This window comes from Brassica napus (genome assembly GCF_020379485.1).
Source record: "Brassica napus cultivar Da-Ae chromosome A5 unlocalized genomic scaffold, Da-Ae chrA05_Random_4, whole genome shotgun sequence".
Taxonomy (NCBI): Eukaryota; Viridiplantae; Streptophyta; class Magnoliopsida; order Brassicales; family Brassicaceae; genus Brassica; species Brassica napus.
Genome location: NW_026014036.1, coordinates 2,611 through 25,585, shown reverse-complemented (window position 1 = coordinate 25,585; position 22,975 = coordinate 2,611). Strand labels below are relative to the sequence as shown.

The 22,975-nt window shown below is 37.3% G+C and overlaps 4 protein-coding genes and 2 long non-coding RNA genes across 9 annotated transcripts; 2 read left to right on the top strand and 4 right to left on the bottom strand.

The window, feature by feature from the left end:
- The first annotated feature begins 3,938 nt into the window (after positions 1 to 3,938).
- Positions 3,939 to 5,175, top strand: LOC125594305. The gene is made up of 3 exons (XM_048770566.1): positions 3,939 to 4,250; positions 4,534 to 4,695; positions 4,766 to 5,175. The coding sequence occupies exons 1-3, from the start codon at positions 4,185 to 4,187 to the stop codon at positions 4,994 to 4,996; spliced, it is 459 nt and encodes a 152-aa protein (XP_048626523.1). The 5' UTR covers positions 3,939 to 4,184; the 3' UTR covers positions 4,997 to 5,175.
- A 287-nt stretch (positions 5,176 to 5,462) lies between these two features.
- On the bottom strand, positions 5,463 to 6,130 carry LOC125594306. The gene is made up of 2 exons (XR_007329807.1): positions 5,962 to 6,130; positions 5,463 to 5,768 (listed from the first exon to the last, which is right to left on the bottom strand). It is a non-coding gene; the product is annotated as an uncharacterized LOC125594306 (long non-coding RNA).
- A 2,536-nt stretch (positions 6,131 to 8,666) lies between these two features.
- LOC125594310 lies at positions 8,667 to 10,956 on the bottom strand. 2 transcript variants are annotated; one of them, XR_007329808.1, is made up of 7 exons: positions 10,506 to 10,956; positions 10,164 to 10,423; positions 10,063 to 10,087; positions 9,618 to 9,771; positions 9,408 to 9,522; positions 9,140 to 9,320; positions 8,667 to 8,984 (listed from the first exon to the last, which is right to left on the bottom strand). It is a non-coding gene; the product is annotated as an uncharacterized LOC125594310 (long non-coding RNA). The 2 variants fall into 2 exon arrangements; XR_007329809.1 differs by having other exon boundaries at positions 9,618 to 9,745.
- A 334-nt stretch (positions 10,957 to 11,290) lies between these two features.
- Positions 11,291 to 15,210, bottom strand: LOC125594304 (extra-large guanine nucleotide-binding protein 3-like). 3 transcript variants are annotated; one of them, XM_048770565.1, is made up of 7 exons: positions 14,892 to 15,210; positions 13,578 to 14,665; positions 13,386 to 13,490; positions 13,127 to 13,306; positions 12,880 to 13,054; positions 12,329 to 12,585; positions 11,291 to 12,250 (listed from the first exon to the last, which is right to left on the bottom strand). In XM_048770565.1, the coding sequence occupies exons 2-7, from the start codon at positions 14,604 to 14,606 to the stop codon at positions 11,483 to 11,485; spliced, it is 2,514 nt and encodes an 837-aa protein (XP_048626522.1). In that variant the 5' UTR covers positions 14,607 to 14,665; positions 14,892 to 15,210; the 3' UTR covers positions 11,291 to 11,482. The 3 variants fall into 3 exon arrangements, with proteins under 3 accessions (XP_048626522.1, XP_048626521.1, XP_048626520.1); XM_048770564.1 differs by having other exon boundaries at positions 14,945 to 15,210; XM_048770563.1 differs by having other exon boundaries at positions 14,901 to 15,209.
- A 2,409-nt stretch (positions 15,211 to 17,619) lies between these two features.
- LOC125594308 lies at positions 17,620 to 18,144 on the bottom strand. The gene has a single exon (XM_048770568.1). It carries the CDS (start codon positions 18,142 to 18,144, stop codon positions 17,620 to 17,622), a length of 525 nt encoding a protein of 174 aa, XP_048626525.1.
- Positions 18,145 to 18,786: 642 nt separating this feature from the next.
- LOC106451735 (pentatricopeptide repeat-containing protein At1g31920) lies at positions 18,787 to 20,698 on the top strand. Its single transcript, XM_013893717.3, is given in 5 exon segments — positions 18,787 to 19,364; positions 19,367 to 20,471; positions 20,473 to 20,551; positions 20,553 to 20,643; positions 20,646 to 20,698. Coding segments are annotated over 5 exon segments (1,815 nt in total). The 5' UTR covers positions 18,787 to 18,877.
- The last annotated feature ends 2,277 nt before the right edge of the window (positions 20,699 to 22,975 follow it).

Sequence of the window (22,975 nt, the reverse complement as noted above, 5' to 3'; positions counted from 1 at the left end):
ATGTCTTCTAAAAAAATGTACTCGCCGCTAACTGTTGTTAGGATTAAGTTTTTGTCTCCAAGATCGTTGAGATTATTAAACCTATAGTTTCAAACGTCTGAATTAGAGAAATAAGCGAGCAAATTAGTTTTTTTGCTGGATCACAAACAAGCAAAATTTTTTTTTTTCATATTTTATAAGTAGACCTTATACAATATTAATCGGTTACAAACATCACTGCGGTTAAGGTACACAGTATCGAGTATTCGAGTGCTTTTTATTTCAACTGAAATACTTACCTTTATATATTTTTGAAACAAAGCGAATGTCCACGAGACGTAAACAAAGTACAATTCACAAGTTATTAAACCGGCGACGAACGGGGTGAATCGGCTCCGGTACTGTTTGCTCGAGAGTTATTTATCTTGATTTCGTTGAAAGTATTGTAAGCAACAAAGGAGAACCAGCAAAACTAGAGAATGAGAAGAACGAAAGCTAACTCTGTACTAACGACAGAGATGAGCACGGAAGCGGCAAGACCACCCAACAGATGGCTCGTGCGCCCGACGAGTCTGGCGATAACCCCGAAACGTCGATTCACATCAATGGCTTCGCGTACTCGAAAGACAGCGTAGAAGAAAACGAGGAGACTAAAACAGGTCTATGTTGGTTTATGTGTTTTCAAAACAGAGGACTGTTGTCTCACAAGGTGAAGAAGTAACCCTAAGACTACGACATTGATCATGAACACGACCTTATGAACTGCAGTAGAGTAGACGGTAAACTTATCTTTTTCATCGCCGGACGTTGGGAGTGCTTGGTCGATGGATGAGACGGAGCCTGACTCCATAGTTTCTATCTGTGGACTTAGGTTCAGCCAACAACTCCAAGTGGGCTTCGCGTTCTGCGGCCCAGCTCACGCGAAACCTGCATCAAAGATTCAAGCCCAAGTCTCAGCCAAACGTTGTGTTTCGTAAGAGGCAAGTGGATGAGTTTGGCATCATCACTATCACAAAGTACATAGACGATCAAGAGATCAGATCGAGAGAGAGAAGAAGACTTAGCTTGAGGCCATGAGGTTGAAGCTCGACGGAGTCATGAAAGCGGTACACGATCAGGTTGGATCATCCCTGCGGTGACTTTCCGGCTTCATAGAGGAAGTGATAAGCTCGCTATTACTCTCTTGTTGCTCTGTTTTTTGGTTTAAGCGATTCACCATTGTTTGTAACCTTGATCTCTGATAGTGAAGCAGTTGAGGGATGTCGTTCCCTCCCCGATGAGTAGATCAGCGAACACCGGGTGAACAAATTGGCTTGTGTTGTTCTTTGATTTGGTACTTCGATCGCAAATCTGAAAAGAAAACAAGTCGAATCTATCAATCACTCAAGCAAGATCTAAACCTAGAAATTGATCTTAAATCTCTATAAGTGGTATCAGAGCACAAGGTTGGGTGCTAAGACTACAGTAAGATCAGATCTGATAGGTGAAGGGAGAGAGATCTCTTATATGTGATTGTGTCTTGCGATCGTTGTGGTTTGAGATATTCTTGCTTGTGTTGCTGTGATTGTTGCAGTTTCATCTTCTGTGTGAAGTGAATCTCGAGGTCTCTATGGTTCAAGATGGAACGAACTCTAGGGAAATTAGAGATGGATAAGTTCCATGGTAAAGGAGACTTCGGGATGTGGAAGTTCAAGATGATGGGACATCTTGAGATCCAAGGGCTTCTGGTAGCCATAACTGATGACTTCACGGTTTACTCCTCCTCATCAGAAAAACAAGAGGAAAGTGAGAAACCAGTGATTGATCAGAAGAAGTTTGACAAGGACTTACGGGTGAGAAGCTTACTTGGTACCTGCTTGAGTGATTCTATCTTGCGGAAGGTCATGCACGAGCAGACAACTCTTGGTATGTGGAAATCTTTGGAGAAGATGTATCAGCTCAAGTCTCTTCCAAACATGATCTATCTAGAGAAGCAGTTTTCCTGTTACAAAATGGAAGAAGACAAATCAATTGAAGAGAATGTGGATGTATTCTTAAAGCTAGTAGATGATCTGGAAAGTATAAAAGTTACCGTATCATACAAGGATCGATAGTTGGGAGAAAATGTTTTTCTCTAAGCGGAGAACACAATAAAACCTTGAAGCTCAAAATTGTCGAGGATTAACCTAGTATGGGACATGCTTAAAGCGGATACAAGTATAAATTGAGCTTCAAAGTTTTTTTTTCGAGCTCTTTTGCTTCTTTGAGGTTCATCTTTTTTTTTTCCTGAAGTATCATTTATAGAGATTTCGATGTTTGTCTCCGTTTCTGAATCCTTGTCGCTGCTCTTTTTTCTCGAGTTCGTTTTGAACCTTGTTTTTTAAAGTATTTTCGAAAAAGATGTGGGGCGTTTCCCAAGCGACGTGGGAAATATCGACATTTCTATTGCTGAAACTCTAATTCAAAAGTTTTAGTAATGGTAATAGTTTTAGTATAGGTTCTTCCACATAATGGTAATAGTTTTAGTAACAGTCTTTGGTCCATTGCTGAAACTTTAATTCAAAAGTTTGTGTCAATTTATAAGCTGATTATTAGCAAGATTATAAGCAAGATTTCTCTAATTTATAGATTGTTTTAATTAAAGTGATTATGGAATTAAGCAGAGATTATATGTATAGATTCTTGATTAATACTCACTTTTTTACAAATGACACAGACAAAGAGTCTGTAGAGTAGTTTGACTAGTAAAGTTGGGATCCATTAAAAAAATGTTAAATACAGTTAGGTATTTGGTGTTTTAGGGCATCTCCAACTCTACTCCATTTTTTACTCTAAACTCAATTATGGAGTAAAATATTCTCCAACCCCACTCTATATTCAATTCCAAAATGGAGTAATGACTAGGGTTACTCTATTTATAGAGTAATCTTACCCATTACTCCATTTTGGAGTTAAACTTTTTATATTTATGAAATGGTCATTTTAATCTTTAATGTTTTTATTTCATACTTAAAATAATATAATAACATGAAAAATATAATATTCCACAAAAGATTACTTTATAGTTTACATAAAATATGCATAAACTCATAAAAGTCAAAACTAAGAATAAATAATATAAAATAAATATAGTATAATATAAATAAGTAATTTAATAAATAATTCGGTAAATTGTTTTTGAAACTACCAAAATCGGTGAAGTATTACTCAAACGGAATAGATGAGTTTTTTAATCTTGTGAGTCAAAATTTTGATTGATAACATTTGTACTTGTTGAACTTGATATATGCACAAACAATAAGATCCAATACATAATTTAAATTACAAAACAAAACTTTATTTTTTCTTTATGTTCTTTTAATGCATATAAATATTTTTTGAATGAGAAAAATTCCATATGATAAAATCTGCACGAATTGAAATTGGAAGATAATCTCTAGTTGTATTTTAATGTTAAATATTGAATTTAAATAAAATATATTATTATGGAAATTTTGTAAACATAAAGTAGTTGGGTTAATTGTTAAATTTTTATAAGTTGAAGGTACTACTAACAATTATTAACTAAATGAAAAAAATAAATATTTTGTTTGGAGTAAAAAAAGAAGTAATACATTGGAGTAAAACTCAACTCCATTTTAGAGTAATACATTGGAGATGGTCTTACATCCATAGATTCCATGCACAAACTACTTTATAATGTCTAAGCAAATATTTTTTTTGTTATTTCAGTGAGGCTTAAATTGGAGAGTGACATGAATAACAAACTTATCTTTACTCAACTAGATTTCTTAAATAACCCAACTAGTCTTTGTTTTTATCATACATCAATTAATTAGACACAACAAAATACATCATCCATCACTAAAAGATAATTAGATTTACCAAATCCAAGAAAAGCTGAGGGGCGAAATAAGAAAGAAAGAAAAGTAAACGAAACATAAGCATAAGATGTAAGAAGAATATGCTTAAGCCAATCACAAGCCTTAGAAAAAATACAAAAAAAGAAAAAAAAAAGCATTTATCATAGCATTCACTACGTTTCTTGTGGAGATATAAAGCGACACCCTTCCTTCTTCAAGTGGTTGACGATAAATCCTCTTTATTTCTTCGTCTTCCTCTGCTCTGGGACATACTTCTTCATAATTGTTTCTTTCTTGGAACTCAAGATCAAAGGGAGACTTCGTGTTTAGAGATCAAAAGAAGATTTCAGATTCAATAAAACCATGGTTGGTATATTTTCAAGATTTTCTGTTGGTAGAAGCAGCCATAGACGGACTCAAAGTGCAATCGTAAGCTCTCTTTATCTTTGGTTTGGATCCATTCTTATTGACCTTCTGTTCTTGAAGTACAACGTAAGGAACATGTTTTAGATCTTTGTCTGGTCCAAAACGGTGGAAAAATGTCTCCTTTTAGCTTGGATTTGATATCTCCAGATTAGATTCTACAGTACAGTTTCGTGATACGATTCCAATATCGTTTAGTTTCTGTTTCAGTTTCAGATTCAAAATCTTTAGCCTTTTACAACTCTATGAACTGGGGTTTTTGAGTTCTTGAAACATGTGTTTGAATCAGGATGATAAGGAAGTATTAGCTCCAAACCCTGATGTTACTGCAACAACTGCTTCTCATGGAATTGAGGTAGCAACAGAGTTTAAACCGGTGGAACATCCGGTCGAGCCTTTGGACAATGATCAACCGATCCAGTGTCCACTACCTGAACCATCCATTCTAAATGTAAGACTTTTGGTTCCTAGTTGATCTAAGTGTATCTGTTTATAGAAAGCTTGTAATTCTCATGAAACAGGACGGAAGAATCTGGAAGGAGAGGGTATCAGCATCTATGAGGAGAAAAGGTGATTTACAGATTGCTAAAGACGAGATTTCTGCTGAATCTGATGGATCTGCACCAAAACCGCCTCGCCCGAGTCAGCCAAACCGTTCCATCTTGCCATCACTCAGTGCCCCTGAACACAACTTGCTAAATCTACTTGAAGAATGCAATGCTATGCAGGCTGTAGCATCCAAGAACGGATGAAACAAAAGAGTTCCTTATAAAGTTCAATAGTTTATAAGATATCATCACACGGATACAACCTTGTTCCTTCAACCCCCTTGTGAATCTATGTGTTTTTGTTGTTTACACTTTTACTTCTGTCTATGCAATAACAAAACCAAATCATAGTGTAATGTTATATATTATATTTATATACTCAACTAAGGTTCACTGAGAGCTTATGCTCTTTTACATATCACTACACTAATATTCTACACTGAAAGGTCTTTTCTTTCACTCTGATAGACTTGTTCTTTGGTTCACAACACCTAGAACTAATCTTTGATTCATTGTTTTTCATAGTTTTAGAAAACACACTGACTGATCTTGATACATGTTTCTTATAACTGATTTGCCATTCAGGCTTTAACGTTTCTAGGGTAATATTCATTGAGTTCTACTAACGTAAACTTCAGTGTCAGCCTTTTAATGATAAGAGAGACAAAAGTACTTTCAAACTCAAACAAACTTTGTTTATCCACTTTGGTTTTTTTTTTTACTTCAACATGAAGAAAATACATAGCATCTTTTATTGCTTGCTGCTAGAAACTGATCTTCTTTGTAAATTCTTTCATTCAAGCTGAAGACTCAGGAACTGTGTAAACATCTTGTTTCACGGTGGGATTCACTAGGTGTTTCCTCGGCCCACGGTAGCTCCCATGGTTAATCCTCGTTCTTGGATGCCATGCAACGGCCTGGTTTTCTCCTGTGGCTGCACGGACCGTCGCATAATTGACTTGAGTTCTTGAAGTATCTGCAGAAACCAGAAGTATGTTAAGTATCAAGAGAACAACAAGGAGAAGACTTGAGAGCTTCAAGTGACCCATTATAGTACTCTTTTTTTTTCTTAAATTGGTAATATGGGTTGCAGAGAGTTGAAATGATGACAATAAATAGAATGCACAAAAAGAAAGAAGAGATGAGGGTAAGAAGAAAATTAAAAAGACCTTTGCTTTGAATTGAAGTTACTCTCATGACTCACATGATTGTGTTGATAGAGGTCACCAAACTTCTCTTTAGTTTTTAAAAATTACAAATATCAACTCAATTATTCTTTGTCCAAAAAGAGCACAACAATTTACTGATTATCTACACCTTCAAAGAACATATATATATATATATATCTATATATATATATTTTTTTTTTATTCTCTAGACAGATAACTTGTTTGGTCATTTATAATTGTCTTTATTTGATTAAAGCTTTATGCAGCAAAGCAGTTTAAAGATCAGTACACGTATATAAATTGATAATAAATATTCCAAACCGACTATTAGTTGACATAGTTATTAGTACAATATTAGGTATTTTGTTCGGTCAATTTTGAGACTAAGGACTCGGGTTCTTTCAAAAATGCCATGCCAGCAACTCAATTTTTTCTCATCAATAAAATTGAAACCTGAACCGGGTATAGGATCAGAATATAACACATATTAGCTGAATATAATTGCTCTGATTCTGTTGAAGGGATATGAAAAGCTGTCATCTTGTCCTCAGCTTCAGTGGAAAGGTTTGCTACTTGTCAGTGTTTCCGCTTCTAGCTTAACAACCTAATTGCATGGTATGCATCAGAGATATATCCTTCCCATTAAACACTTTGTCAATTGCGGGATTTTCGCATATATACCATACTAGGGGTTTGCCCGCGCTTCGCGCGGGATTGTTGACTTTAAACACCACAGTTCAGTCCACCCCGGCAGAAAGTTTGTATTCAAGAGAGAGTGATTTTGAGTTATCTTAAGTAGTATGTGGATCATTTGAAAAAAAAATGTTGGGTGACTGATCGTTTAATTTGAACCATCAGTTGATATGTCATTGTATGTGTGCATTGAAGTGATAGTTTTGGTGTAAAAGACGGCAAAATGTTGTGTGGTTGTGGCGTGTAGTGACATGGCTGAAATCAGGAACGTCCATAGCTAAATGCTTTGAGGCTCTGTTTTCTGAAAGGAGGTGAACCTTTTTTTCTAGAGCGTAGTCCAAGAGGCTGATCTATATTAGCCAGAGACCATTTGGCATGGAAGTTGAACCCAAGAAACTGTTGCAAGCCTCATATTGGTTGCTTACCTGCAACATTTTATACACACTTGTTAGTTGTACGAACCATTGTGCCTTAAAAAAACACTCAAATGCGGATGGAGTTCTGGTGTTTGATGCTAAATAGAGAAAATAAAGCAAAGAAGTGAATAAATCGTAACGACACCATCTTTGACTGGTTTATGTTAAGGAAAAGACCAATATGTCGCCGCATATCTGGTTGCAACCGAGGGCCATCGAAATCTAAACTTAAAAAGGCCAAAGGTGATAACTTTTGGATTACTCATCAAGTTTAAAACAAAATGTGACGGAAAACAAAAATTGAACCAAAAAACAAATCCAGTTTCCATAGCTAAACCGAATTCACTGAAGGTACATGAAACTTAGATTGAAGAACATTCAAAATCAGTTAATCTGAAGAAGCAGACACAGATTTTTTTTCTTAAAAATTCCCCATGTATGTTCACTTGAAGCACTTCTCCCAGCTTCGCTTCCATCCTCCAAGGCTCCAACAATGTCCTCGTAATCCTCTTGCTTTTATTTTATATATAAGCTTTGTTACATAGCCAAAACAAACGAATAGAGACAGATTTGAACGTAAGTCAGAGATGGATTCTTCCTTTTCCATCTACACCATGCCGTGCGAGGGTCTTAGGGGCCTAAGACAAATTTTAAAAATAAACTTATTACAACTATTATAAAAACAATTTTGCAATATGATATATCGCTTTCACCAAATACACAAATCTAACGCTGTAAAAGAATAAAATTATGATATATTATGTCATATAAGTTTATGCTATATTATGTTATATAGGAAAAAAAATACATGAATTCTGAAGGTTAGTTAGTCTACTATGTAGAAAGGTTTTTTAAAAAATAAGTCTGAACCATTAGATTATAAATTATTTTAAATTTTAGGACCTTAAAAAATTCATATTAATCGGGGGCCTAAAGCGAATGTCTTTTTCAATACACTGTAGGCATGCCTCTGACACCATGTCCACGCACGTCTCAGGACTTGCGTAAATTGTATATATAAAAGGAAAAACTATGGTAAATTAATACTCGGTTTCCAAAATGAATATATTAGATTCATTGGTTCACCTGATCGTTACGGTCTTATGAGATCAGGTCGTCACAAGTGGCGTCTTTTAGCATCGCCTTTGAGAATTTGTGTTACAGGGATTAGAGTTTGACAAAGGGTTTTGACACACAAAACCACATATCATTGACAAAGAAAACATACCAGAACATATGCTTGAACATCATGGAGGTTATAGCTTGTCCTGAACAACATAGAGTGTAGGAAAAAGATGTGATGCAAGATCTGTATTTAGTCTGTCTGCCATTTGAAAGTTAACATTAGTATGTAACCTAAACGGCTTTATAAGCACTGCAAGTGTTAATAAGTTCTATGTTATATGCAAGAGTGCATGATTACCGACTTTACATATACACGTGATGTTAATGTTTTATTTGGAAATGATTTGCATTACTAATTGGAACCACAACCAAGACGCTGAGGTTTTTTAGAAAAAAAAGAGGAATAGATTTAAACGAAATTGAAAAGATGCTTTATTACTAATCGAAACAACAACCACTACGCTGAGTTTAATAAAAAAGGGAAATAGATTAAAAGAAAAGTAAGAGATGCTAATGCATTATTAGATAAAGAGAAGACGTGGTGAGTTAAAAAAAAAAAAAAGAGAAGACGTGGTTGTTAAAGTCCTAGTAGTGGACTCATTCCAAACGTGCTTTCTTAGGAGCATTCTCATCCGAAGCAGTTTGTTCTTTCTCTGATGCTGTACGTCCGGCAAGTGAACCATCAGATGTAGATAGCTTGTCTCCAACATTGCAAGTGTTATCAATTTTGGGCTCTGAACCTTATGCCATAACTTCAGGTTTCGCTGCTTCAAGGACCTGTGCACCTTCCTATTAATAAGGCAACAAACACAGAGGTTATATATTTTAGATAGCAGCAAATTTACATTAGGCAAAGAGATCAACATTTACAACAAAGGATGGGGAGAGATCAAATATTTTAGATATCAGCAAATTCACATTAGGTAAAGAGACAAAAAATTAACCACAAAGGCTAGCATAGGTGCAAGCTCTCACGCCGGGAAAATACGAGAAATGTGAAGGTTTGGTGCTTTAAAGTTAAATTGAAATCCTTTAATCTGAGCAGGAAGGTGTAGGCAGTCCCAACATTCTCAGAAAGGGAGCGGGGTAGTTCACTATCAACCTCTAAGCATCAACACTTATTCCCTGCAAACCGGTTAACAGAATTATACATGAATCATTACGCAAAGTAATAGTAAAAATTAATAGCTAGTGGTTGATTATAGGTGATACCACAATCTGTGCAGCCTGAGAAGCCTGAATGTTCGGTAGTCTAGCTACCTCCATATCAAAACCAAGGAAAGCCGTTGTATCAGTGTCGTCTGAGACAGTAAATATCATCCGGTACCTATTGTAAGGGAAAGGATATTACTACAACATTAGTGTCTGGAAACATATGGCATTTGCTTCTATTACGGGGAAAGATACACAGATCCAAATTACTTATTTGAGGGCAGCCGCAACATTAGTTTCATTACATGCGAGGCATGTGAATGAAGATATCTCTTGGGAAAGTTTCTTTGAACACCCACCACAGTCAATATAACACCAACCGTCATCTTGCTGAATTTCTAGCCGTACAGAAAAAAATAATTATCTGTCAAGTGTAGAAGAAGTACACAAATCAGAAGAATAATATCAAAGGATTTAAATTTAAATTGACAAGACTTCAACTGAGGGTCAGTAGCAATAATAAATTGGTTAAGCTCAGAAACGGTAAGAGGTTCAATGGGCATGAACCACCTTTAACGAAGACGCTGTATAGTTTGTACCATTACTTGTCAATATGTAAGTGTATGAGCATGGAAAGACAGTCAACAAAAAGGAAATTTTATTTCATTAGGAGTAGACCAAGTTGCATTTATCTAATTAGAGTAAGGGAACTTACTTGTCAAACTCTTCTTTTCCTGCAGCTGTTACGTTTAATGAGTTTATGTTAACACATGCTATCAAAAAATCACATACACTACTCAAATTCAAGATACATACCAGGAAGTTGTTTGTTGGTGCTTGCCAGTGCAAGTAACTTGTCGTGTGGTCGGAATCGAAACAGTTCAGTAGGTCTGGGCCTAACGGGATCTGTTAATTTTTTGGAACTTACCGTATTGAGAGGGGGGCATAGACAATCGGAAATTGGGGTTAGTCCGGGTTACATCGAAACAGTTGAGCGTGTAGACAGAACCTTCGTTGAAGGGGTTCCTGAATTTGGGTATGCGACTCGAACTAACAGATCCTTGCATAATCGTTGGCTGTTTGAAAGGAGAAAATCAGAGGATTAGAAAATCAGAATCGATGTTAACGTCAGGTTTAATCAGAGACGGAAGTGCTTACCTGCTCATCAATGAGTAGCATGTCAAGACTCAGTCGTTCATCGCCTTTCCTCACATTCCTGGTCTCCCAAACATCGGCAAACGAACCTCAGAAGTGTTGGAACAGCAACCGAATTTAAAATCAGCAAGGAGGATGAAGAAATTCGCCATCGTCGATAAGTAGAACAAACTTTTCTTCTGGATCTCAGTGAGGTTTTTCTGTTCATCGTTGCTAGAGGGATTATTTATACTGCTAGCTTCAGGCGGTTACTTTGGATGCTAAGAGGTCGAGTTAATGCTTTACAGTGGGAGTAGTGGCTTTATCACGTTAAAGCACAGATTCAAGGACATTAAGTTACGTGAGTTGATTGAAGCTCTAGGATACTGGAGAAATCAGATTCAAACATACGAAAGAGAAGGTGAGAAGACGATGAAAAAAAACCTAATAATTCACAGGGCCAACCACAAGATGAAACTGGGCCTGATAATAAGTATTGAAAACCAATCGGAAGATGAGACAGAAAACCCATTACAGACAAGACACAGTTTCAGACGCAGATTGTTTCAATGGATGAAACGTGTCAGAATTTGCCCTCCTCTACCTGATGACGTGGCGCAAGGAGTGAGAGACAAAACTCTACTTTATTATTTAAGATATTCCCACAGATTTATCGCAAACTGTTCAATAAGTTTATAAATGTGCTTTTGTTGATTAATAAATATCAAATTTCAACAAGAAAAAACTGATCAACAAATTCTCTTCTTTTTTTTTTCTCCCTTCAAAAGGTAATCAAAGTTTTGATGACATAGCCCACAAACATACTCGATCAATTTAATCTAAAAATATGAATTATGGTTTAACACTTACACATTTGATATCATCAAAACCTTATTCCACTCAAATAAAAGGAGAAAAAATCCTAGGGCGAAAAACCAAATCTAACATAAAAATTACAACAAATGATGAATCAAGAGTTTCCCTCCAAAGAGACAATCTCTTCACTCCTCAGGTCTAAGATATGGCGAAGAACTCATATCAGTACTGTAATAAGAATCTTCTCCACCATTTAAGTAACTTTCTTCCTTCTCTTCCTCCCATTTCAAAACCTCTCTCACATACTTAAACCCTTCATCCACATTGGCTCTATCCCTAGCCTTACCTTGCCACACAAACAGTTTCTGGCCCGTGAGAGACGCGTAAAGCAGCTTGAACTTCATGGCAACGTAGAAGTAAGCTTGGTAACCAAGTGACTGCACGTTGTTGTTCGTCCTCACGGGACAGAACTCGCTGAACCATTCGCAAGATGTTAACGGCGAACGGTTAAGCTTCTCCTCGAAGAGGTCGTACTTGTTTAGTATCAAAATGAAAGGAGTGTCTTTGAAACTAGGATGCTTAACCATCGACTCGAAAAGCTCCTTGCTCTGGATCATCTTGTTCTGGAAAGTGACCGTTCCGCTTCCTTCTGGTGTGATACTGATCTGGTCGTAGTCGCTTAAGCTGATGCAGAAGATGACTGCTCGTACGTCTTCAAACATCTCTACCCATTTGCAGCTATCGTTCATCCCCTTTGCGTTTACTCGGATGAGCTGGTACTTTGGCTGAGGAGGTGACAAGACGTCAGGGTTTTCAGGGTAAGTATCAGACAATGGACTTTGTTCGGTAAGAGAAAACTCCATGAAAGCTAATCCGTTTCCTTGTGTGACGCCTTCCGCGTATACGATATCTCGCTCCGAAGGCTCATACTCGTTGCTCGACACTTCCATAGCCTGCAAAATGAAAAGCCTAAGTTAAAACATTTATGAAACTAATAACAACAGAACCATGAACACGAGTTCTGTCTGTACCCGGCTCAAGAAGTACTCTGAAACATCAGGAAGGAAATGAAGCTCGTCTTTTCGTTTATACGTGGCTTGTATCGCTGGATCTTTCCACACTTCCTCAACCAAGGGAGCGTACTCACGTGTTGCAGCTGGGAAAAACGCGTCGAGATCACCAGTTGCTATGATATCTAGAAGCCAATCCGAAAAATGCTTCAACCTCGGGTTCAATGTATACACACACTGCGGAGTATTGACAGTTCCATCCTCGTTTGCTTCCTCGCCTGCAAGATCATTTCAAGAAAATCAAGAAACTAACAAAACAAGAACCAAATGTTTTATATTCCATCTGTTCCATAAAAGAGTTTTTAATATTTCAAAGTATATGATGTTTTGATATTAGTTTTACTTTTATTGAAAACTGTGTGACAAATGGTGTTTTATAATCTTTTGATTCTTGGCTAAATTAGTTTTAGTTTATATTTTTAATGCTACTTTTTAGAAAAAAAATAAATGTATGTTTTAATTCTTGTGCCTCAACCAAAACATTATTTATTTTGGAACAGAGGGAATAGTACCTCCCGAGTCTCCTTCAACGGCGTTTAAACCTCTCATATGCGACAAAGCTTCCTCTTCAAACCGTTCTCTTCCATCGAGTAAGATACTGAGATATCTATACATATTGCTTTGTACCATCAGCTTTATCTCCTGAAGCTCCTCCACCGAGAACTTGTTTCCATACAGAAACTTGGCCTGTTTCAAATCAAACAAATAAGTAAACCATCGAATCTACAGATTCTCTCTTTATCTAAAAACATTAATTACCTGTTTAAAGATAGTGCTAGTTCCAGACCCTTCAATACCAAGAAGTAGAAGCTTCTGAATCTTCTTATGCTCTATATAATTCGGAACAGTTACATGAGTGCTCGGTGGTTGTACCATTCCTCGAGGTTGTCCGTGTGGAAAAGGTAAAGAAACCAGCGCACACATGAACCTTGTAGATGCCTGTTTAACCCCAAGACCCAACAAACTCATGATGCTTCTTACAAAACCAAGAATCTGATAAAAAAAGTTATTACACTACCTTCTCCCAAATGTTTCCTCGGATGTTATTCTGCCCTTCTTCCTCGTAACGCCCATCATCGTATACCCAAAAATGAGTATCACGTGGACACTGTACATTTGCTATCTGAGATAATACACAACAACACACACACACAAGGTTTATACACGATTGTTTTCAGACAAGTGGCAATTAAACACAAGACCAAGTTACCTTCAAGATCCTTAGCTCAAGCTTTGTGATCTCTCGACCGTTCATATAAACTTCCGTGTTCCCATTACTAGCATGCGGACATAGCTTCCCGGTGAAATTCAAGTTAGAGCTTATGACTCTGTCTGGTTTCTCTCCTTCCTTACCCCACAGACCAGACTCTTTGTCGTACCAATAGCCACCCGGTTTCAACTTCTCAGGCGGTAAAGGACAGTTAAGCAACTCAGCCATTTCCTCAGGCTTTAACGCACAACCGTTGACGATCAGCTGCTCAGGTCTCAGCTGATTAGCTGCACACTCCTTCTCCGCCTTCATGATCTGTTTAACTTCCAAAGGACTAAGCAACCTCGACAACACCCTCGAGTGTTTCCCTAGCTTAGACCGTTTAGATTCGTCAATAGCTTGGCCTATGCAGCTCACACACTTCCTTCCTTCAGGCATCGAACCCATCGCTCTAAGCACACAGTTACCACAGTACTTCTCATCACAGACAATACAAGTCTCTTTCTTTTCCCATTTAGCTTTCCCGCATCTATAACACTCTCTCTTCTTCTTCTTCTTCTTCTTCCGTTTCTTCGTACACTCTTGAACTTTCCTCTCCCTATCCGTGTCCCTCTCCACATTGTTCTCCTCTTTACTCTCAACAGGTTTGAACTTCACAACGGGTCTCCGAACGTGATTCCCATTTGGTCTGCGAGCAGAGACTGGTGAAACAGAGGCTGAGCCAGAGGATGATTCAGGGTTGTTGTGCAGCACAGAGACCACGGACTCAGAGCTAGCTGGTGAACCTCTAGGGCTCTGACCTGGAGAGGTTGTGACTCCTCCGGCTATACGAGAGACAGGCAAGGGGATGGGATGAGGATTAACATCAAGAGGTGAAACTCTGGGGATTGAGTGTAGAGGAGTGGGACCAGTGTACTCCATGGCTATGGAGAAATCGAATTCAGATGAGTTTTCAGGGAAAGGAGCTCCAGGAGGAAGCATCTTTCTCACCATATCTTTCCAGCTTTCTCCCCCATCTTTCTCCATCATTGAAATTTGCAAAGCTGAATCCCTTTAAACCCCAAATCAGATCACCATGTGGGTTTTGTCTTCAGACACAAAGACAGATAGAAACGAGAAAGAGTTAAAAAGATTAGGAATAACAAATTGGCTTCAACATCAACATATCTATCTATATAATCAAAGTCAAATAGCCGGCAAATAAAATTGAAAATCTAGAAAGGAAAATGCTTTATTTATTAATTAATTATAATGGCATATTTGACAAATTCAAGGTCAAATCAATTGTCTGTGAAAATAATTCAACATCTATACCAAACCCACTTGATAATAATTCAGCAGCCCACAGAGAGAGAAGAAGAAGAAACCTGCACAGGAAAAAGTCTAAAGCAAAAGACCAAAGAGAGAGATATATGCAGAAGAACAAAAAGTCGAAGCTGAATCTGAGAAGACGAACTGAGAAGAATAGCAAGTGACAAATCTGTTTTGATTCCTCTGATTTTTGTTTTGTTTTTTTTCCTGAGGGGAAATCACGAAAAGCCGATAGAATCTGGAGAAGGAAACGGCAGAGAGACGGTGAAATCCATAGAGAGATGAATTGAAAAAAGACAAGGACCCACGAGTGTCTTACATTAGTTCGTGTCGATGGAGACGGCTTTTGTGTACGAGCGCGTGGGTCTACACGCCCCCTCTTTCTTGCGAGTGATTCACACTTTTTCAGACCAATCTAATAATTTGGTTCCGAAGATAACACAACACGCTAATCCCAGGCGCCTGTACGCGCGTGCGTGTCGCGTTTCAGTAAAACACACAACAACCACAACGTCCATTAATGTGCAATGTAATAAGTACTCTCTCTTATTTTATTTACTCTGCACACACCATCACACTTAAAATGTTCTTAATTTGTTGATCTTTCTTTTTTTCCGTCAACGTTTATTTTTGTTAAATGATTGAAGTAATATTTAAATTATTTCTACTTGCGGACTAAATTGTCTGAAAACCGTCAGCATTCAAATTAGGCATGGGAATTCGAGGTCCCAGTCGGATTTTGGTTTTATCCATTCGGGTTTCAGTTTTTCGGATTTATCAAAATCAACCCCATTCGGGTTATATAAAAATTCGGTTCGAGACCGGTTCGGGTTATATCGGGTTCGGGTTGGGGTTAGTAAATCTTCAAAGAACCGGTATAACCCATTGTACTTTCGGGTTCGGGTCCCAATCGGTTCTTCGGTTTAAAAATACATGATTTGTACCTATTTTGTAACTAAAACATAAATGAAATCGGTTCTTCGGATATAAAATACATGATTTGTACATATTTTAATAGCCAAAACATAAGTAAAATCGATTTAAAAATAAGAATAAACATCAAACGTGATCATTCAAAATCAAGCGAAACATAAACATAGTTAGTGATAGAAAGAAAACCAGATAAATGAAATCATAAAACAAAAACTAAGTTCTCATGAAATGAGAAACATTATTCAATGAAAACAAAACCAAAATAAAATAAAAATTAGGCTTCAACCGCCACATTTCAGCATAAACCTTCATGTAATAGATAATTATTTTAGAAGTTCAATAATATCTTAAAATATTTTGGATACATATTAAGAATTAAGATCATATTTGGTAGAAGTTCTTTTTGTAATTATAAATGTTTCGGGTTCTATCGGATATCCATTTAGGTCCGGGTTCGGTTCGGATAATACCCATAACCCAATATACCAAAAAACAGGATCTATTCGGTATTTATTTCGGATTCAGATCGGTTCGGATTCATTTTTATCGGATCGGGTTCGGTTCGGATTTTCGGGTTCGGTTTATTTGCCCAGCCCTAATTCAAATACAAGAACTTTATATGCAATATGCGCATAAATGATGTCAATAATTTTAAAATTCGAATCAAATGAGCAGCATGTGAGGAATGACATTATTGTGTTCTGACGTCGTTGGCCGTATTATATGTTCTCCTCTGTAGAATCTTCTTCATTCACATATCTAAGTTAGTGGATCGTCTGAGCTAGGCCTAGTCTGAGCCATTATGAGGATTGTATAGAAAATGGTTGTAGTTTCTGATCTTTTTTTCTGATAGGGATAAGAATTAATTCGTTTTCGGTGGCAATTAAATGTTGACAGTAAGCAACATTTTGTGCGCTAATTACAATCATAGTCAAATTTGTATTCATTGAAAATGGATGGCCGACCCCTCCTGTTACTTTAACTAACAAAAATGGAAACTTTGTAATACATCATATCATAGTAGTGATAGATGAATTGACTGTTCTATTTAGGTTTGAGAACATTTTCGAAAACAGTAAAAAAACGAATCGAATCAAAAACCTGGTTCGGTTCGGAAGCTAGTAGATTCTATATCTCGAAACAAAAAAAGGAACCAAACCGACCCGAACCAAAAACCAAATAAATACCCAAAATTCTATAATATAGTTTATATATTTATAAATATTAACTATATTCATCAAATAATTTTAAAAAATATTATTTATATGTCAAAATACTCAAGAAATTGAATTATTAGGATAATTTTCATCCAAAATATTTTAAATTATCTGAATTATCTAAATTTTTATTTAAAAATTTGAAAAATCTGATATTTAATCCAAAACATATTTTCTTTTACATTTTAACTAGAATTAACCGAAAAACCAGAATCGAATGGGATCCAAAATTACCCCAGATATAAGTTGGTTTCCAATTTCGTTATCCGAATTGAACTGAGAACCGAAATAACCGAAAACCAAACTTTCTAACGTCTAGAACCGAAGAACTGAAAAACTAAAAGAACTCGAAGAACCGAACGAAGAATTGAATTCCTAGTTCTATTTGTTAAACGCTTTCACAAGATTCCTTTTTGTTTTAGATAACCTAACCCAAATGTAATCTGATTTTGTTAAATAAGGTTTATGAACTATTTCACTTTTCAACCATTTTGTGAGAGCCCAAGAGGACTCATTTATATTATTTTTTTTTGTCTTCCAAAACATTCATTCCAAACTTAAAGGGGTTCATACAAGCTAGCCTATATAGCTAGCCTAATCGGATCCTTTACTTCATAAAAGCTGAAGCATTGCTCGCGTGCTCGGGCCTCCTTGGCAAGAGTATCCGCACGGAAATTTGCTGAGCGAGAGATAAACATAAGAGATAAGTCTTTAAAGAGAGCATTCATAGCTTTAATTTCGTCCAGAACCGGTTCTAGAGCAGGCCAGTGTTTCTTCCGTTGTATTATGTGCACGAGCTGTTGACAATCAGATTCAAAGTTTATGCGCAGGCATCCTCGTTTGTTGACTTCTTTCATCGCCCAATATAAGCTCTCGGCCTCTGCGTGTAGTGGTGTCTCTGTTTGTGGTCCTTTGCACCATCCTCTTAACACCTCCACTTCCTGTTCAAACAAGACAAAGCCCATTCCTATTCCATCGCTTGCCTCCACCCATGACGCGTCAACCTGACATCTCCACTGATGCGTTAAGTTAGGTGCTGGGGTAGGATCTTTCCTCTGGTTATTTTCTTCTTCTATCGTGAAGGTCGTCTCAATGATCTGCGCCATCTTCCAAGCTTCCGCCTCCTGCCTTGCCAGTTGCAAAATATCCAAAGCTGTAGTGTCTAAGTTACTAAAGCACTTATTGTTTCGAGCCTTCCATTGATACCACATGATCCATGGAAATATCGAAGAGATGTCTCCGATATGATTAGGCTCTTTACAGTACCTTAGCAAAGTATCAACATTAACATAAAGTGAAGAACACGAGAATAACCCCGGAGATGAAGGGATATTAGATAGAGCCCAACATTAAATTGCCGGTGGACACTCAAAAAGTATATGATTTACTGTTTCTTGTTCCGCTCCACATCTCTGACAAGTACTATCTTTTCCACAATGACGTTCTTTCAGCTTACTTGCTGATGCTACAAATCCTGAGATGAGGACTCATTTATATGAAAACCTGTTTTGGTTTCCGATTGAAAACGAAAAAGGCCCAATTTCAAGTTTCGGTTCGTTTGATTAAGAACCAAACCGAACTGAACCATAGTGAAATCATGTCTGAATATGTTAAGCGAAGGTGGGTCCCAACAACTGAGACATAGAGATGGAGAGAAAATCCAAAGCACAATCTCTCTCTCACTCATCGCAACTTATCATAAACAAAAAAAAATTCAAACTTGTGGCTCATATTTTCCAGGAAAATCTCCAGGGATGAGATTCGAAACCAGTCCCTAATGATCAGGGAAGGGTTGTTGGGCACCCAATCTCCAGTTTCCTTAATGGTCTCAAGGAGAAGATGATAACGTCGTCACCACTTATACAGTCTCTATTGGCTTCTAGAGACGATGTAAATCACAACCCAGAGGTCAACAGCTTTAGAGCAAAAGAGCAAGAGTGTTTATACCTCTTGAAGAGATGCAACAACATAGAAGAGTTCAAGCAAGTCCACGCCAAGTTCATCAAGCTCAGTTTATTCTCCTCTTCTCCCTTCTCAGCGAGCAGCGTTCTCGCAACGTGCGCTCACTCGGGATGGGAGAACAGTATGAACTACGCAGCGTCCATTTTCAGAGGAATCGATGATCCGTGTACCTTTGATTACAATACAATGATCAGAGGGTATGTCAACGAGACAAGTTTCGAGGATGCGTTGTGTGTTTACAGTGAGATGGTAGAGGAAGGGGTTGAGCCGGATAACTTCACGTACCCGTTTGTTCTAAAGGCTTGCACTCGTTTGAAGTCGGTTCGTGAAGGGAAGCAGATTCATGGGCACGTGTTTAAGCTCGGTTTGAAGCTGATGTGTTTGTTCAGAACAGTTTGATCAATATGTATGGAAGATGTGGAGAGATGACACTTTCTTCAGCGGTTTTCGAGAGAATGGAGTCCAAAACAGCTGCGTCGTGGAGCTCGATGGTGTCAGCTCGTGCAGGAGTTGGAATGTGGAGTGATTGCTTGATGCTGTTCCGTGAAATGTGTAGAGAAACGGGTTTGAAGGCGGAGGAAAGTGGAATGGTTAGTGCTCTCTCGGCTTGTGCTAACACCGGTGCACTTGATCTAGGAAGGAGCATTCATGCCTACCTGTTGAGAAACATCAGCCAACTCAACATAGCAGTCAAGACTTCGCTAGTAGATATGTATGCTAAATGCGGGTGCTTAGACAAGGCGTTGCGTATATTTAAGAAGATGGAGAGTAGGAACAGTTTGACTTACAGCGCAATGATCTCAGGACTCGCCTTGCACGGAGAAGGAGAAGCAGCTTTGAGGATGTTCTCAGAGATGATCGAACAAGGTATAGAGTCTGATCATGTAGTGTATGTCAGTGTTCTCAATGCTTGCAGCCACTCTGGTCTTGTCAAAGAAGGCCGTCGAGTGTTTGAGGATATGTTGAAGGAAGGTAAAGTGGAGCCAACTGCTGAGCATTATGGCTGCCTTGTGGATCTTCTAGGAAGAGCTGGTTTGCTGGAGGAAGCCTTGGAGACTATCCAAAACATGGCTGTTGAGCACAACGATGTTGTGTGGAGAAGCTTCTTAAGCTCATGCAGAGTTCATGAGAACGTTGAGCTAGGGAAGGTAGCAGCTCGAGAGCTGGTTAAGCTAAGCTCACACAACCCAGGTGACTATTTGGTGATCTCTAACATGTATGCACAAGCTCAAATGTGGGAAGATGTAGCCAGGGTTCGAACAGAGATGGCTAACAAGGGTTTGAAGCAAACACCGGGTTTTAGTATAGTCGAGGTAAAAGGTAAAACCCACAGGTTTGTTTCACAAGATCGGTTTCACCCACAATGCAAAAAGATCTACAAGATGCTACACCAGATGGAATGGCAGCTAAAATTCGAAGGATATACACCAGATGTGACCCAGGTTTTGCTAAGTGTAGATGAAGAGAGAAAGAGAGAGATTAAAAGGACATAGCCTAAAGGTGGCTCTTGCCTTTGCACTACTGTATACACCTCCAGGGTCTATCATTAGAAATAGCTAGAAACCTGAGGATGTGTAGTGACTGTCACACTTATACAAAGAAAATCTCCATGATCTACGAAAGAGAGATTGTTGTAAGAGATAGGAAAGGTTTCACACTATTAAAGGTGGAACTTGCTCTTGTAAAGATTATTGGTAGATTTGGTTCTTTCGATATCCCAAATGTTAAAATTCTTTCTCCACGCTCTTTCAAGCATTAAGATACCAATAAAATACAGTTACATGAAACAAACACTATGAACATTCTAAATCAACCTTATTTTATTTTATTTTATTCTGAATGCACAAAAAGGGCTTACACCAAGAAATTTAGCACCCTAGTATACTCAACCCAACTTGGTGATGCATGCGCCTAATAACACTGCCAAAAAGTGTTGGTTACTCAACATGAATGGAAGAAACACCTGAAGTACCTGCAGAGCCGGCCCTTGGGCCAAGCCAAAGAAACAGTGGCTTCCGGCCATTTAATTATAACAATAATTTCAGCCACAATTTTATAAAAACTTTCCTTAGGCTAGTGGTAAGTTTAGAATGTTACAGATCTTATTGGCCCAACCAGGGTTTGAAGTACCACTAAAGCGGCCAATTTTTTTAATTTTTTTATAACGCGGGTTTAGATCTTCTTCTTCCCGCCTCCTCATCGCGTATAAGGCGGAAGAAGAATTTTGGCGTCAAAAAAAGCAGATTCATATGGCAGATCTCCTCAAGTGATAAAAAATAAGATTTTTCCATGAGGTGGCTAAGGAAAAAGGTTCATGACATGATGTTAGTCATTGAAGATGATCTTGGAAACGTGTTTTTCAAAGAAGATCAGAATGCCTCGTGGATCTTCTTCCTCTAACCCTCATTCGATTATGGAGGCACGAGCGACAAGAGTGCAATATCATTGTTCATATCCCCAACAATAAATAAACTACTTCAGCCATCCCTTATGCAGTTAAGATTAGAACAACTATGTTTACCATTCATCCCGACAAGACTCAAGGTCCAGATGACTTTCAGCATGTTTCTTCAAATCAAATGGAGATGTTATCGGGTCAGCAATTTGCTCTGAAATACAAAAATTTTCCACGACAAGATTAACAGCGGGCTCACCCCAATGTCACTCATATCAGAATTATTGTGAATATCACCAATTTTAAAATGGTCTCAGAGTATCGACTGATTTCACTATGTAGTGTTTATTACAAGAACATAGCCAAATTCTTGTAGCTCTGGTTGAAACCGGCCTTCATGATATCATTTTGAGACGCAATCAACTTTTGTACCAAATTAGGTGATTTTGGATAATGTGCTCATCATACATGAGCTACTTCACTATCTAAAGTGCTCACAAGCTCAAATAAATTGTTATATAGCCGTAAAAACAGATATGATAAAAAAATATAAAATATTAAATTTGAGTTTCATTCAACTCGTCACAAAAAGCTCTGGATTATGTGATTTTTTTTATTGAATGGGTCATGCAGTGTATCTCCTCCACTTCTTACTCCCTCCTCGTCAAGGATTCAGAGCATGTAAGGTAGTAACTTCTATATGGATTTGTCAAGGTGACTCTTTTTTCTTTTTATCTTTATCCTTTGTTGAGAGGTTCTCTCGGACTTATGTAGTAACATAACTTAGTGGACATCTATATGGACTGTGAGTTGGACGAAACGCTCCACGAATAAAATCACAGCAGAGCTTCTATGTCTAAAAATCTGTTTCAAATCAGATTATCCAGTGTTCATTGAATCAATCAACTCAAAGCTTCCTCCAATGGAACTCTACGGGCTCATCCAAAATATAGAGTATCTATCATTCTCCTTTTTTTTTTAATATATTTTCCAGTTTTTGTTTATCCCGAGATGCCTCAATATTATGGCAGAATATGTTGCAAAATAAGCACTCTGTATGCACACTTTCTTCGCCATCTACCTAGTTTGGAATTATCTAATTTTATTAAAATTGGTGTTTAAAAGAAATGAAGGATGGGTTTACAAGAGTGAGAATGTGAATAAAATAAGAATTAATCATAAAAGGTAGAGATACTAACGGAATTGAATACTTTTAAATTGTGTAAAGGGGAAAACAATTCATCTTTATGAATTATATGAAATATCTAATCTATTAAAATAAAGTTCTATTTTTTTATCTACTGTTAACAAGTCATACTAGGACCATCTAAAAAATTTACATATTTCATTATTTACATTAATAATAAAAACATAAATATAAATTTATTTTTTTTAAAATAACAAATTTTGTTGAGAAAGAATCTAATAAAATCTTACCAACCTTCTAAATATTTTATAAAATAACTTAATAATTTCGTAAATACTAATCTAATATATTAAAACAGAAGTCATGACTTCTTTTCATGTGTGATTTTTTTAGTTTGGACCATTACTAAAAATATCATATTTTACATAAATTC